This window comes from Scleropages formosus, chromosome 18 (assembly GCF_900964775.1).
Source record: "Scleropages formosus chromosome 18, fSclFor1.1, whole genome shotgun sequence".
In the NCBI taxonomy this organism is placed as follows: domain Eukaryota; kingdom Metazoa; phylum Chordata; class Actinopteri; order Osteoglossiformes; family Osteoglossidae; genus Scleropages; species Scleropages formosus.
Genome location: NC_041823.1, coordinates 25,012,851 through 25,029,706, shown reverse-complemented (window position 1 = coordinate 25,029,706; position 16,856 = coordinate 25,012,851). Strand labels below are relative to the sequence as shown.

At 43.9% G+C, this 16,856-nt stretch overlaps 1 protein-coding gene across 1 annotated transcript; it reads left to right on the top strand.

Annotated features, from left to right (window-relative positions):
* Positions 1–4,387: 4,387 nt before the first annotated feature.
* akirin1 (akirin 1) lies at positions 4,388–15,178 on the top strand. Its single transcript, XM_018726864.1, has 5 exons — positions 4,388–4,763; positions 12,786–12,932; positions 14,168–14,302; positions 14,693–14,764; positions 14,933–15,178. The coding sequence occupies exons 1-5, from the start codon at positions 4,559–4,561 to the stop codon at positions 14,941–14,943; spliced, it is 570 nt and encodes a 189-aa protein (XP_018582380.1). The 5' UTR covers positions 4,388–4,558; the 3' UTR covers positions 14,944–15,178.
* The last annotated feature ends 1,678 nt before the right edge of the window (positions 15,179–16,856 follow it).

The following is a 16,856-nucleotide window of genomic DNA, read 5'->3' as shown; positions in this document are numbered from 1 at the left end:
GTCTTAAACTGTTAAGCAGAGTTCCCCTGTTTTATCTCTCTCCTTTGAGCCTATCTGAACTCCGGGACGGTCGTGTGCACCACTGTATCCATGTATTCTGCTGGTGTGGTTTATTTCTGAAGCTCTTGCAGCTCATCAGCACACAAAGCCCTGGGCAAACAAAGTCACTGTGATATACGGTCAGCCCACCACATCATGTGACTGGACTGCAAGAAAGACACAAAATAGGAACAGGGGTGAAAGAGAAGAGATCCCTGCAGTTCCAGCACACAGTGTTGCACAAAGCCCGTTACTCAGAGAGATGTGTACGTGAGTTTGTCATCTTCCACAGAAGTGTTACAAGATACAAACCAGAGCAGCACTCCTTATGAATAACCTTCATTCTGTCACCAATAAAAATTATGATAGAAATAAACATACAAGGGTTGTTTGTTTGGTAGTTGGGTTTGAACCAGTCTCAGTCCAATGTTCATGTTCTCTCCAGGTTTGTGTGGCTTCCTCCTGTTGCTCTGATTTCCTCTCACAGCCCAAAGACTTGTGACTCAGGTAAACATGTGACTCCAAACTGCCTGCAGTGTGTGAAGCGTGAGTGTTTGAGCGTGTGTGATTTCCCTTGGATGGACTGACACACCATTAGGGGTGTACCCTGCCTTTGCCCTATGTTTCTTGGAGCTGGACCATCACGACCCCACTTTGGAAGTTATTACTGATAAATGAATACATACAACATTGCTGATGATGATGATAAAAATAATAAGAATGATGACAATGTTAATACTATTACTACTACTACTACTACTACTAATAATAATAATAATACTAATAATAATACTAATAATAATAAGATGGTGAAGAAGAAGAAGAAGAAGAAGAAGAAGAAGAAGAAGAAGAAGAATATATTAAATTATTCTCAAAGAGCTTCCTTCAGTATTAGTGATTGTTTTTTTTTAATTTGCTACTTTAAAAATACAGACTGAACATCGTGGTAAAGGTAGTCAAAAAACAGCTTCCCATCTCACCTCCAATACAGTATGAGACTACTGAAGAGTTATAGTAATGAAAAATATAAAATATGGATATTTAATCTCCAAGGGGGGTGCGGTGGCGCAGTGGGTTGGACCGGGTCCTGCTCTCCAGTGGGTCTGGGGTTCGAGTCCCGCTTGGGGTGCCTTGCGACGGACTGGTGTCCCGTCCTGGGTGTGTCCCCTCCCCCTCTGGCCTTATGCCCTGTGTTGCCGGGTAGGCTCTGGTTCCCCGTGACCCCGTATGGGATAAGCGGTTCTGAAAATGTCTGTCTGTGTGTGTGTGTGTGTGTGTGTGTGTGTGTGTGTGTGTGTGTGTGTGTGTGTGTGTGTATATAATCTCCATACAAAATGGCTTTGTAATTAGTCTTAGAGAGAAGTGGAGACAGGGAATGTGGAACACAGTGATTTGAAGCAAGGGCCTAATTCAAGGACAGCTGGTTAGGCCAGACTGACATGAAAGAGGTGTATGAAAGCATGTAATAATTCTCACACACACAGTCTGAAACTACTTGTCCCAAGCAGGATGATGGTAAACTGGAGCCTAACCTATCAGCACAGGGTGCAAGGTTGGAGCAGGGGGGAACACACCCAGGATGGGATGCCAGTCCATTGCAAGGCACCCCAAGGGGGACTTGAACCCCAGACCCACTGGAAAGGACAACCTGGCCAAACCCATTGCACCACCACACCTCCCTGCTTGTACTAGCTTCCATGTGTAAAGGAAGCCAGAGTGTCAACAAGATGACTGAGGGGCAGGTTTGCTCTCAGAAAGAGAATTGCTCAGGTTGACAGAGTTGTTACATGCAAAACACTGTCTATTCAGGCAACTTAGTGTGAACAGCAGAGATGTGATCTGGCTTGAAAAAACACCAGACTGAGGGGAAAAATCTGCAATTAAAAAATTACACAGTACCCTGTACTCTGCTTATATGAAACACAGTACGAGTGGTCCCTGATTTCTGATGGTTCAATTTACGATTTTTTCGGCTTCACGATGATGAGCTGGCAACAGACATTCATAGAAACCGTATTTCGAATTCTGATTTTTACACGTGCAATACTCTCTCACGATGCTGGGAAATCTCTCAGTCTGTCATGCAGAGGTGTGTATTAGTAGCAGTAAATGCATTTTTGACTTAGAATATTTTCAACTTACGATGGGTTTCGTGGAACATAACCCCATTGAAAGTCGGGGACCACCTGAAATGTCATTGAGTTATGATCATGTCATGAACAACTTGTAATTGAAGAACGTCAAGGTAGTCTCCATAAGGCTAAGGATACTCACTGGTATTTATTAAATATCCAATTTGTACAACTCTTCTTACAGTATACATATGAGAAAATATATATAAATAATGTACACACACTTTCTGAACTGCTTGTCCCATACGTGGTCACAGGGAGCCGGAGTCTAACCCAGCAGCTCAGGGCATAAGGCTGAAGGGGGAGGGGACACACCCAGGACGAGACGCCAGTCTGTCGCAAGGCACCCCATGCAGGACTCGAGCCCCAGAAACACCGGAGAGCAGGACCCGGTCCAACCCACAGCACCACCGCGCCCCCGTAAATAATGTATATATGAGAAAATACATGTGCGAAAATATAGACATGATACATTGAAAAACATAATGAATTGAGATGGAAGGCTTAGTATTTTGTATAAATATTAATAATATATAATTAATATTAATATGTATTAAACAATTAAATTTAAATATCAAATATCTTACATAATTTTACAAACTTTTTAATATTAAGGAAATGGTATAATGGAATGAACAGAATTTAAAAGCACTGGCTTCAGTAGCATTTGGTATACAGTACAGCTGCTTATTGATAATGAAACACAGCACGAACACATATAAAAATTAGTAAACAAATTGTGCCATATCACTGTTGTCTTGAAATGCAATCTGTGTTCGTACTGTGTCTCTTGAGAACTGAAACAGTGTCTGACTGACAGATAGATGATCAGCACACTACTGGGTAAAGCTTTGTTAACATGCACAGCTACTTGAGTATGATAAAGTCTAAGTAAACAGTGGGTTTATTTATTTAGCTAACACTTTTCTCCAGAATGACTCCCTACATTGAGCCACTTACAATTATTTATCTACCTGGGGAATTTTTGCTGGAGCAATTTAGAGTAAGTAGCTTGTTCACACCTACTACAGCCTAAAGTGGGGATTGAACCTATAACCTTTAGGTTCAGAGACAGCAGATATAACCACTACACTCTCAGCTGTCCTTCACTCTCCTCCCCTCTGATAAAGTCTAAGAAAAGAGTATTGCATACAAAAGCTGCTTTGTTAGTACAAATGGTTTAATCAAGAGGTTTGACCAAAAGTAGGATGTATTAAAATTTGTAATGGTTTAATCAAGAGGTTTGACCAAAAGTAGGATGTATTAAAATTTGTAAAGGTGGTTATTTGTCTTAAACCATGTAAGGCCAGCTATGGGTAGTAGTCATTTATTCATCTTGAGCCTTCTGCTGTGAGCTTCAGAGCAGAACGACTGAAACAACATCCTTCCCTATGTGTCCTTTCGGACATTCTCAGTTTTCCACAGCCTCCGTTGTGAGCACCACAGAACCATCCGTATGCAAAACATTCTTTTCTCCATATATTTTTAAACATGAAAACTAATCAAACCCACAGGTCACAGTAGGCATCTGCAAAAAGTGGCCTATGAAACATTCAACTTTGACATGTTTAGTATTTGTGTAAAACAAGGACATTTTACTCCCTAGAGGACATTCCACCCAAGCCGTTTACTACAGTAGTGAAGATAAAAGTGTTTCGTTTATTTACTTTATTTATTTATACTTTCACTGGCTGAACTGCAGAGAAGCAAGCTGTCCATTGTAGGTTTAGGGCGTCATTTGTCTTTATTACAATTAAAATGTTCTAGCTATTGCTGCCAACTGTTTTGCTAAGATGCTATGTGTAGAACTCGTGAAACTGTATTGCAATGTTAAAGTGGTGACATATTTCAAGTCTTTCTGAAGCATTAAGAGAACAGAAACGTTAGCGTTCCACAACTACGCGTCTCCAGCTCCCCACACAAACTGCCATGTCTCGTCAGTATGCACTCAAGTTTGACTTTAAATCGAGCAGTACTAATAACAGGAGTTTCTCGAAATTGTACACATTATTTACCTTTATGCACTTCTTTCAAAAGTCAATATTTTGTTTATATTTATTTTTATTTAATTTATATTTGAAACAATAAGTGCAATATTTACAGTTTTAATTAAAACTTTTCAGATAATTTGGTAAATTTTCCATGCACAATAACTGTGACTCTCTCCGTTAGAAAGTGGTACAGTCCATCTTGGTGACGTACCGGAGTTGTGATACAAGCCTGGCAGTTGGCATATGAACCCGGCCGTAGTCGCCATTGTAAGATTGTTCGAGGAGGAGGAGGAGGGTGGATACTGGAGTCTTAAATAGTCTCTTTCTGGAGCCGTGTCTTCTTTCGCGCTTTAGTTTATTTCTTTGTCAGTCCTAGACATTCGCACTTAAGTCAGCATGGCGTGTGGGGCCACGTTAAAGCGCTCGATGGAGTTCGAGGCCCTCCTCAGCCCACAGTCCCCCAAGCGGAGGAGGTGCAACCCGCTGCCGGGGACGCCGGCCACCCCGTCGCCGCAGAGGTGCAACTTGAGGCCGTCTACAGAGAGCCCCTCGCATTCGATGTCCCCGCAGACGGTTGCAGGGGAACACAGACTCACACCGGGTACGTAATTCGCGGAAAAAAGCGTGTTTGATTGTGAGAGCTGCGTGAGAGGAGGGGGGGAGGGGTGGGTGGAGTGGCATGGGGAGAACCGGGTGGGGGTGCAATGGGGGTGGGGATCGCTGCGTTACACGCGTATGTGCAGTACTGTATGTAACGTACACGCGCACGAGCCCTATGGCCACGTTCGGCGGCCCTCTTTGTCACCCGCTCCTCCTCGTGAACCATTTCCCGGTCCTCCGGAGTCGCCTCCTCCGTCCCCGCCCGGGGCCTGTGCTTCTCGGGGCTGACTTCGATCTGCCTCTGCCTGTACCTTCTCTCGAACAATGATTGTAAAAAGCGAAGAGTTCATGTCTATTTTCTGTACAGAAAGGCAGAGTGGCCGCTGCCCTGCGCGATTAAATAAATAGATCCGTGGACTCAGTGGAGGTACCGACCCGTTCCGTTCGTTCCCTAACGGTCCTCCACGACACTACGTACCTGTCGTCTCCTCATGATGCAAGATGTCGCATCAACATTTGTGACATTTATGTCGTTAACTGCCAGATTTACTGTCTTTCAACGTGCGTGCGGTCTGCTGTGCGTTGCACTTTCAGTTCAGCGTGAGCCTGGTAGCGTCGGTGACACATAGCTATCAGATAGCTGTACAGTACAGTCATCGTCGATTTGCTTTCACAATTTATTAATGTAAATTTCACACATATTTACATTTATATCAGTTTTGCGCGTAATCCCTCGTTGCTACTCCACCTAAATCCGTCTATACTGCCGGCGCCGTTTGATGGACGTTTATCGGCGTTGTCAGTGTCTCCACGGATGTGTTGTGCGAATGATGGATTGACGAGAAGTAAAGATACTCTGTCTGTTCTGTTTGAGATACGCGGAGGTACTTAAGTACTGTAGTGTGTGTGTGTGTGTGTGTGTAGTACTGTGAATGTTGCACACCGGCGGCGGTTCTCGACTCTGCTGCTCCGGCTTGTTGCCCATGGCCGGTGGGGGGTTGGGAGCTGCTCTTCCTTGTGCTGCACAGGAATGTCGCATTTAAAATTCTCACCCCACGACACAAGCTCCTCTTAGCGAAGACGGTGCCCGTTCGCTGCTCCCACTCGAGGTACAATTTTGTACCTCGGCCACGGGTCAGGAGTGGCCTCAAGCGCTCGAGTCAAATCGGGGCTCAAATAAAAATGTTTCTTTTTTTTTACCGCACCCACGCCGCTTTGTCGGTTCCACTCTTCAGCAGCGGCTGTTTGTGCGCTCGGCGGAATCTGGCTTTTGAATTCCTCGTGGGGCAAGGAGGATGTTTCCGAGTGAACCTCTGTACAAGTCCTATTCTAGCAGTACGGGGACAGTCGGCGCTGTCTTCCCCGATGTGTCGAATTCCATGTCCGCCGCGGCGCTCCTGAGCTGGTCGCCACTTCCGGTGGTCTCGAGCACGCCTGCACATCTGTGTGTTGTCAGTGTCCAGCTGTTGAGCAGAGTGTGGGAATGGCCCTTGTTGTTTGACCCCTGTGCGGGTGGTTTAGAGAGAGACATGGCTGTGCTCTCATATCCAGTAGGTGATTTAGATTCCCAGTCTACTTGGTGGCTCCATAATCGATACCCTCCTGTACATATATTTAGACACACATGTACATGTTTTTGTTTCTCATACCTTTCTCGAAGGTGACTTAGTGGTACGTATTCAGCCGTGTAATGGTTTTCCCCCTTTCTACAGGCTATTCTTGCTGTATGGATCCGGGGTAAGTGTGTTGATCAAGGAAGGGTACTGTGGCAGGAGAGGGGTTTGAACTGTGGACCTTCTGATTGCAAGGCTCTGTGTTACCCTGCCTGCTGCATTATCCACAAAATTAGGAGGCTATTGTTCTCTTGTGCACATGCACCCTTCCTGTCCATTCGTTCGAAAGTCCTGCCCTTTGAGATTTGAATAGTTTTGAGGGTTGAGGGGCCCAGGGAGATAATTACCTGGATATCCTGGCTGTAATCCTGTGAACACTATGTGGAGCTCATCACAAAGAGCAGTTTGGCAGCAGCTCCCCCCCCTCCCTGCCTTGTTTAAATCCTAATTAAACCGCTGCTTAGGTTTGGATCCAATTTGATATTTTTAATGTAAAGTGATGTAGTGCATGTGTCAGAATGAGGATTATGCCTCCCAAATCCTAATGTTTGACCTTGCTTATGTAGCTACTTTTTCATTTTGAGAAACTGATTTGTGCAGTGCAGTAATCCTTCCTGTCTTCATTTATGTGCATTTAATTAAAATAATTCAAGTGCAGTACCTCACAGTTCAGTGCAGGAGCCCCCTTCTGTCACAGGTCTTTGTGTTAAGAATTTTAATTACTTGAATAGGCTAACACATTTGTGGCTCTGCTTTCAGTTTGTGTGGCTTGGTAACCCCAAGGACAAGAGGTCTTTTGTGCCTGCACTGGGCCACCTTCTTTACCTTGGCCTTTATCTTACAACTGATGCTTCCTCCATTTAAAAGCTCAGATCATTGTTGAAAGTGCATGACCATCTCAGAGTATAGATAGCCTTTGTTTTCCTTTGGGAGATACTACGGCTCCTTGCATTATAACTTCAACTTCCTTGCCAGTAGTAACCTATCCCTGAACCATTATCACCCCTGTTTCTGCACCAGCATCATCAATTATTTTTATAGAGTGCTCTTCTCACACAGTGATGTGGAGTGCAGGACAAAGGGATAAGACAAACACATAAGGTAGCTATATATTAAATTACCACACTATCCATGCAATTATTAAACCTATAAGTATGCCTACTGGCCACGGAGGAAAGGAACAAAAAAGCTCTCCTGAAAGTGAAGGGAGGTGGAAAAGTCTCTGGGGGTCCAAGTACCAGTGGCTGCCCACCCCTCCTGGGCATTTTAGATTAAACAAGACTAAGTCAATTTACACAGAATAAGTCATCACTTCCTTCACATGTTGATTTGATTTTGCAAGCTCTGGTTCCAGCCTTTAAAAGATCTGGTTCGAGGCTTCCTGTGATCCACCTGTGATGAAGAGCACACATTTTGAATTTCCTTGCTCTTGCTGCGGGGAGAATTGAACATGCACACAGTCATCCCATGCTATACATGAGAGGCGTGTTTTTATTATTTTCTTGGTGCCACATAGCATGTTGTAACCTGATGAAGGCTGTGAACATCATTAGTACAAGAGATGTTGCTTGAACAATTTCATTCCACATATATGCTGTGCCAGAAGGTCTACATCTCTCCAGTTAGTAGTACTTGGTGTACCTGATTTCAGCTGCTTTGTGCCAGACTTGCTGGGTACACTTTTCTTGGGTGTAGCTCTCTGAGAAACTGGAGTTTGGAGCCAGCTTTGCGCGATCATTGAGTTTTGAGTGTTTATAATCTAACATTTTTATGAGTAGAGTGAAAAATCCATTGGAGATGATCAAAACTGCCTTGCACTTGCAGGCTATAGACTTGCAACTCTTGTGTACCTTTAGTTTGAATCGGCTAACATTCCTTTATTCAGTAAAATGCAACATGTGTTGACTTATGCATTTGCCCATAAAGGGGTGGAAATAATCTCCAGATGTTCTGTTGAATGAACCTTGTTTCTGACTTGTTCTCATCTGTTGCAGTCTTGCATCATAATCATAATCATGAGGGTTATCATTTTCAGTTTAAGGTCCTTAGCCTGTGTGCCAGTACTATCCTGTCTGTGAATAGCTGTCAAAGGAAGACATGTTACGTTTCGCTTCCTGTGTGCAGAGCACACATCTGATCTCCCTTCTCCTTTGCCCTGTTTTCTCACCACTTTGTCAATTTTTTTTTTTTTTAAAACTATTCACTATTCAGCGGGCCCTGTCCATTTTTGCTGCTTCCAGCAGAAGCTATGGTGAGTCAGTCCTCACCAGGCCTAGCACTGTAAAGGGAGACCTGTTTCATGCACATTGACCACCACCTTACTAGTTCAGTGACAGTCCCACACAGCTGACAAGGGGCCTTGATCAGTGACGGTAGTGACAGTATTGGATAAGGCCATAGACTAGTAACCTGGTTGAAATCCAGCAGGGATTTATCCATGTGTGAGGTATTTGAATTTCTACTGCTCCAGTACTTTTTGCTGTATAAACGGTTGAGCATTAATTGTAAACTTTCCCAGATATTATTTCCAGGCTTCGATTCCTTTCTTGATAGTTGCAAAATGGTCGTGTTTGCACAGTAGGTTTGAAATACCATGAAGCCTGATGCTGAAACGGGTCCATTAAAGTATGGCTAAAAGCTGGAAAAATAGTACTGTATGTTCTATTTAGTAAATAAATGAAGCATTTATGTGCAATGAACAGTGTCTAGGCTACACCCCACCCCCCCCAGGGGGATATTTCACAACTGACTTCCTTCTGAATTCCCCTCGGTGCTGGTCAGAGCATATTTTAGGTTGAGTGGATCCTGTTGAACGATGGAATGGCACACTTGGCACCGCATGCTTACCCACTGCATAAATGCCTGGAGGCAAGTGGAACAAAGCCCATCGCTCCACTCTCATTACTTGTGGTAGCCTCAACATTTTGAATGTAATCTGTCCTTACAGAAAGGCACCCTTGGCTTTTCACCCAAAGGCTGGACACACTGGCCCAGTGCTCATCATAGGAGTGATGGTCTGTATGCTTGTCTTTATTTTTATTTGCATAGGATTGACTTGGTGGGTTAGTGTCACATGTTGATGACTGAAAGCTTGTGCCACATGTGTTAATGTAAAAAGCTTGTTTAAGAGCACTGTACAGATGGCACGGGTAAAATTCTTCCCCTCATTTCAGCGGTATAAGGAAAGACAAAGTTCTCAGTTGTGCTGACTTTTAATTTTTGTTAAGGACTAAACCTTGTAATAAAGTGAAATCTCTTTGAAGATGTGGTTTTGAAGAGGGAAAGGAGGAGTGCTGTGCAATCCGAAACCCCTGAATCCACAAGTAAGAAAACTGAGCTTTCTTGGCCACCCTGTAAAGTACTAGGAGTGTAGAGGTGTGACCAGGAAGAAACTTGCTGGTGAACTGCCCACCCCCCCGCCCCATCATGCTGTCCATGAAGCTCTGGTTTCAACAGGGGCCACGCTTCAAAAGCACACCATCCTCCTTCTCCACTGTTGGCATATTGTTCTGCGTGTACAAATCTGCTGGTTCGTATTCCTCCTTCAGCCGTCACACCCCAGGGGCTTTTGGGCATGTCTGAACTTGGCCTGATCCACTCTGTGAACCCACCCTGCTCAGACACTGGTCACCATTGTACTTAAGAAGTGGGTGTGTTAAACTCCCCTCTCCATCCCCCAGTATTCACTTGTTTCTTCCTGTCCTCCATGATCCCAGAGCAGTTTATCCCTTCTCCCATCCAATTTATCTTGCCAGTCCTATGCTTTTTGTTTTCTTTTCCTATCATCCGACTTCTGGGCTGCTGCCCTTCTTGCCTTTCCTCACCCGGATGTCTGTGATTGATGGCTCTCTGACCACTGCGAGGTCACACTGTTGCTAGGCAGCGTCCACGACTGGGATTCTGTTGTTGGCAGTGGCAGCATAGATGGCAGTGGGGGGTGGGGCTCTGCTTGCCATCAGTCAAAAATGACCTCCACTTGATGGAGGTTGGATCACAGCATAGTGTATGGGAAGGGCTCAGTTTTCAGGGTGTTGGAGAGGTGTGGGGTCTAATCAGTGATGTCTTTTTTGGAAAAGGTCTGAAAAAGGTCACTTCGAATCAACTTTTTTTGTGCCTACTTTTCAGTTTGGCTGTCTTGAACCTATCTCCCTGATGCAGGACCTTTGCCTCTGAGGTTTTTTGTATGTGCATTAAAATTAAACAATTTGAGGCTTTGTTGATCTTCTAAGGATCTCAAAATGGTAATTTACCCATTTTAGTATTTTACTGAAGAAATGTTGATTGACTATAGCAGCAGGAGTGGGAATGTGATTTCTTTTAAAATGCTTGTGCACAGGATCTTTTCTAAAGGATCGTTTGCAGTAACTTTGTAGTTGTTCTCTTGTGGAATGAGGCATTGTTGGCTTTGCTCTTCACCACTGAGTGACTCCGCTGCTGTTTAAATAGAGCCAGATGACAAGCCAGACTTGCCCTAATCCCCACGTTCATGGAGCTGCATCACAATGTGTGTGTGCACCTGGCCCAGTGGGACTGGGTATGCCTTTCTCACCAGTCTGAATGCCTCCACAGAGTGAAAGCTGTGGCTGTGCATTGGGGGTGGACTGGTTGTGGAGCCCTGTCAGCAGAGCTTTGTTAGGCTGTGAAAACCCTGCATGTTGCCAAATAAAACACGATGGGCTTCTTTGTAAATACAGGAAGGCTTTACCACCAGCCTAACAGCGCAGTTTCATGGGGTCCGTTGTGTGTTGCTGTGTACGATGGAGCATCCCGTACCACTGCCGTCTGCCCCTTTAGCATTATGCCTAATGTCCAAGGACCTTGGCCACCTATCCTTGATAGAGGAATGTTGTGCTGTTCAAGAAAAAGCAAGGTATGGCTGTTGTGAACATGTAGGGTGTTCAGCAGGATGTACTGAAACCCTGTCCTGCAACCCTGTCCTGCAGCCTTCTGGAAATGTAACCCCCTTTCTCACTTGGTGCCAGAAGTAGGCCGCAGAAGAGCTAGACTTTGCCTGTCCTCCGCATTGCAGTCCTACATCACCCACATTCAGCTGCTGCCTGTCAAGCTGCTTTGCTGTAATCCAAGAGCGAGACCCTCAGGACCGCAGCTTTGGGGCTACAGTTTGTAGCCTCTTTTACTGCTCCGCTCCTTGACCTGCCGCAACGATTTTAGAGGCTCTTCTGGAAATGTTTTGCTGTGGAACAAATGTTTTGGGGAAGAGGAAACTTTCAACAAGCATTGTGTTTTGTCATTCATGCGGTGGAGAGGAGGGGTTTGTGAGTTCAAACTCCCGAGCAGAGGATGAGCAGTAACAACATCTGCTAGAGTTGTGGTTTCTGGTGTAACTTCTGATTTTGGTTCAGCTTCCGTTTCCCTCAGAACACTTTCCTTCCTGATTGATTGAGAGGGGCTCAGTAAGTGACTTCCAAGCAAGCCTACATCTTTTACACCAAAGGTGATTTGCACTACTAGTACCCTATTTATCATGGGTCACTCATCTGCGCTCCAGTGAATCACTCACTCACTATGGGTGAGTTAGTCACCAATCCACCTGAACAGCATGTCTTTGGACTGTGGGAGGAAACCAGAGCACCTGGAGGAAACCTGTAGGGAGAACATGCAAACACATTGAGCAGGGATCAAACCAACAGTCTCTTACTCCACCCAGGCGCTGAGAGACAGCAGCGCTACTTGCGGTGCCACATGACAGCGTGCTGCCATTACCCTGCAAGTCTTTTGAAAACTAGATGCCTTCTTTCTTGTTTGCAGACCCAGAATGCAGCAGCACAAACTGTACACTTGGAAAGATGAAACACTTTTTTTTTTTTTCCTTCTCCTAGTCCCTCATTTGGCTTCCTGTAACTGTCTGTATTGAGTTCAGGGTTTAGTTATGGCCTGCAAAGTGGCAAAAGAATCTGAATCCCATAGTCTTCAAGATCAGGTCAGTTCCTCTCCCTTAGAAGTACCAAATCTTACCAGCATTCAAGAAGTCTCTCAAAATGCATCTCTCAGACCCACTTATCCACTTCTCCTGACTGCTTTAAATCTTTATCACGCAGCCCGTTAGTCTTTATTTTTCCTATTAGACGCAGTTCTATATGTAACTACTTATGGAACGTGCACTGACAGAGCTACTGGCAGTGCTCAAACAATTGTCTTCTAAAGCTCTTCGCATGTCGTTGCACTTCTGTTTACTCAGTGCTCTACGTTGCTTTAGAGAAGCATCTGCTAAATGAGTAAATGGAAGTAACTGATGGCCGCCAAGAAAGGGTTCAGACAGAGTAGCGAAAGTAAATCTTGCGTTACAGCAATTTCAGAGGTAACTGCATGATGGGTTTTTTTTTCTTTTTTTGTTTTTGTGCTGGTCTGTCCTGTAATACTGATCCTCTTCTGACCTCTTCACCCAACAGAGCAGATCTTCCAGAACATCAAACAGGAGTACAGCCGTTACCAGCGGCGACGGCAGCTGGAGGGTGCCTTCAACCAAAGCGATGGTGCCGGCCCTAGTGATGGACCGAGCCCCAGCCCTGCACTTGCAGCCCCAAATTCACCCCCAGGTGAGCAGCAGAGACCTTCCCACGCTCACAAATAGTGAGGTGCTGCTTAGCCATAATAAAAATCCAGTTACATTTACATTACATTTAGCTGACTTTCTTCTCCAAAGTGACTTAGTGTTAAGGTTACAATTACCCATTTATACAGCTGGGTAATTTTACTGGAGCAATTTAGGGTAAGTACCTTGCTCAAGAGTACTACAGCGGGAGATTGAGGTGGAGATCGAACCTGCACCCTTCAGGTCCAAAGGCAGGAACCCTAACCACTAGGCTCCCGACTGTCTGGCTGTTCTGACACAGACACGTCAGTCTGTTGTTTCCTTGTTGTCAACAAGCATGTTGGGCTTTCTGTTGAACCTGCCCTTTGCAGGTTTGTCACTTCACCACCACAAAGGTCAGTCTCTCACTGGTTCTGCAGGTTTTCTTTTTCAGGACTGATGCAAATATTCTTTTCATACAGTTTTAGGATTTGAATTAAATTGACTCCTGACAAACCGCTTTTTATTTTGGTATTAATGAGGTTTCCTGTTTGCTGATATGATGTTCGTTTAATGAACTTCTGAGGCTGGCTTCAAATTGTCATTTGTTTTGTCATAATGGTTCAGCAGTATAGTCCCCCACCCCCATTATCGTTGGGCAAGAAGACAAAAGCTGTTTTGCAAGTAGGATCTTTTTTGCTTTCATGCTGATTTGCTGTGAAAGATGGAACCAGACAGTGCTTCCTCTCATCCTTAGCCTTTATTTGTAAAAGGATTTGAAAGCTGCTGTTGCAGACACTAACCCCTCCCCATTCATACCTCTCAGCAGTGTACAGAAGTGATAATGGAAGCATTGGGGTGTCTTTAGAAACCACTCCCTGCTAGCCCATGTGCTGCTGTCTGTTCCAGACCTGACCTACTCTCCTAAGCACAGAATGACCAGCTGAGTTTGTGGGCTTACCTGCATTAGCCCACTGTAGTGTCCTTTCTGGGAATTGTTTTGCCAGAGTACCACTGCAGATGTGATTTAGTGGTGCCCAGTGGAAAAGCATGACATGCAGAACATTGAGCTTTCAGTGAAAAATTGCATCCATCAAAATTGCTTAGTAAACAGCTGGCAGAAGTTTCTTAGCTGTGTTAAAGGGTTCCTGGCTTGGTGAGTCAGGTTGAAGCAAGATGGAATTCTGGTTAGATCTCACAGCCTGTTCAAGGTAAATTTTAGTTGCATCAAGTACTTCAGCTATACTGCTTGTTTTCTAGGTGCTTCTTCTGTGAGGAAGGACCAGCCCTCGTTCACTTTGCGTCAGGTGGGCTACCTGTGTGAGCGCCTCCTCAGAGATCATGAAGAGAAGATCCGTGAGGAGTATGAACAGATCCTGAATACAAAGCTTGCAGGTTTGACCTTTGAGCAGACATCCTTATATTTTTTACCCTCTTTGTTCACCCTGCAATGTTCAGACTAAATTCAGACTGTCAATATGAACATCCTATTTTTGAACTGGAGTTCTTGTGCTGGTTACTCCTATTGAATTCATGCAGAGTCTCCATTTGAGACCTTGCCTGGCAGGCAGCAGCAATTAGCACTGCCAACACAGCGGAATGAGATTAGCATAATGGCGACAGAGTAAGGATAAAGCTGTAGTCTGCAATTAGCAGTGTAATGGGTCTGCATTGAGCTGCTGGGCGCTTGTTAACAAAGGGTTCGTTCCTAGTGCTGGGAGGCACAGCTTCCTGTGCTGTTAAAAATCAAATCGCGTTCATCTGGTCGTTGTCTTCCGTTTTCAGAGCAATACGAGTCCTTTGTGAAATTCACGCAAGACCAGATCATGCGGCGGTACGGCACCAGGCCAGCAAGTTGTAAGTATCAGTATCATTTTAAACACTTCCAATTGCCTGGCGGTGGATATGGTTGTGGATGTTAATTTTAGCCATGTGACATGTGGTCTTGTCTCCTCTGAATAATGATCTTGAATATTGTTGTGATTATGTAACCTCATTGAGCTCTCATGATTGTGCCTCTTTCAGATGTTTCCTGAAGATCTCAATCAACTGGTACCAGCTTTTCTATCAGCAAGATGGCTGCTGTACTTCTCACCCCACTCCCCTTGACCCTCATGTTTTTTATTTTTCTCCCCCCCACCCAAATGTTTCAGTGCCATGATTTATCTACCTTTTTAAATCCCCTGGAAGTTCTACTTTGGAATTGTTGCTGCTGGCCCGTTGTTGCAGTTTTAAAAAAAAAAAAAAAAAAAAAAAAATTGTAAAGTCTTGCAGATGTACGCGCTGCCTCTGGAAAACGCAAGTGAAGCTGGTGTGCGTCAGGTTCTTCAGCGCTGTAGAAAGCTCAGCTACTGTGACTGTTCTGTATTGCCTTGCCAATATTATCCCCTCTGCGGCAGCTGCCAAAACTTGCCTCCTCCCCTTCCCACCGTCTGTTCTGCAAGTTGAACCTGAGGATGTGGACTTTTTCCCTTAATATTTTTAGAAAATAAAAGCCTTTATCACATTCTCCTTTGTACATAATTCACACTTCTAAATCCTTTTTCAGTTCACTACAGTTGTACAGCTGGCAGAGCGCAGTCCCCACTCAATGAGTAATGGTAACTGGCACAATTTTGAAATCCATTTCCGTATCTTAAATCAACAGTCTTAAACATCAGTGGTTTATTAATAAATTGTATATAAAGTAATTGCCAAAAATACTCAGATCCAGAACTTAAGTTTTCTCAACTCCTGAAGATTAAAAGTGGCTTACAGTAAATTAACTTCGGATGGTAAATGCACGTGTTTTACCAGCTCTTTTTGCATGATCCAGTATCGGAAGGATGGGAAACCTAATGATGGTTGTGGCTTGAAGAGTTTTAAAAATTCTTTTAAACTTTATTGTGGGGGGGGTTATTGGGTCCTGCAAATTTCTATAGGTTTCCACCCTTACATCTGCCTTTGTTTTGAAAGGTCTTTCAGGAGCCCTTGTACTAATGGCATTGAGACTTGTCACTGGTGTGTTGGATGAAAAAGGCAAATGATACTGAAGAAATCCATATCTGGAATGTGTGGCTCTGCTCTTTAAAAGATAAAGTAACTACACTCCACCAGTCTTAGACTGAAAACTATCAAAGATTACCATATTTTGGTTTGTTGCAGTGCTTCCTGCTTGGCATGGTGTTAGGGTAACCTCACAGCATTCTGTAGCAGAAGTGCCCAAATTAAAATGTCCCCAAAAATGACAAATTTAGAGTGGATTTTTTTTTTTTTTTTCAATTAAATTAAGCTTTTGATTTGCCTGTATCATTTATGTAAGACTTTCTTTAAAAAAAATGTACAGTGTTGTGCATATATGCATATATAGATGTTAGTTGGTTCAGCTTCGGGATTGTAGAAGCTGAGTCCACATGGCTTATAATGGACTTTTCTTGAGCAGTAAGCATCCTAAACCAGCAAAAAGAGTTCATGAAGATACCTTACCAAAAAGGCAGTTTGTATTTTTAATTTTTCTGTACAGTTTTACCCCTGTTTTCTTTCTTTGTGTAGTGTTGATGGGTTTCGTTGAAACAAATAAATACATTGGCGATGGTGTCTGAGATTTTTGTTTAATACCATTTTCAAGCTCTTTAAAGGGTGTTTTTTTTTTTTTTTTTTTTTTTTTTTTTTTTTTCCTTCTTTCTTCTTCCCTCTTCCCCCCCTTCTCCTTAGCTCAGTATTTGACATGAGTATTTTGGTCACTGTCTTCTACTCTAAAGCTTTTGGCCTAAATACTCTTTCCAAGAGAACTACTCATCTCATTTCCTACCACATTGTGCCTATCTCAGCAGTGATCGTCAGTTATTCATTTTAACTGATGCTTTCTTCCAAAGCAGCTTACTGACACTGATTTACTTTTATTGAGTTGTGTAATATGGCCTGTGAGCAAACCTTGCTTAAGACTGGGATTCAAACGTGTTAGTAGTGT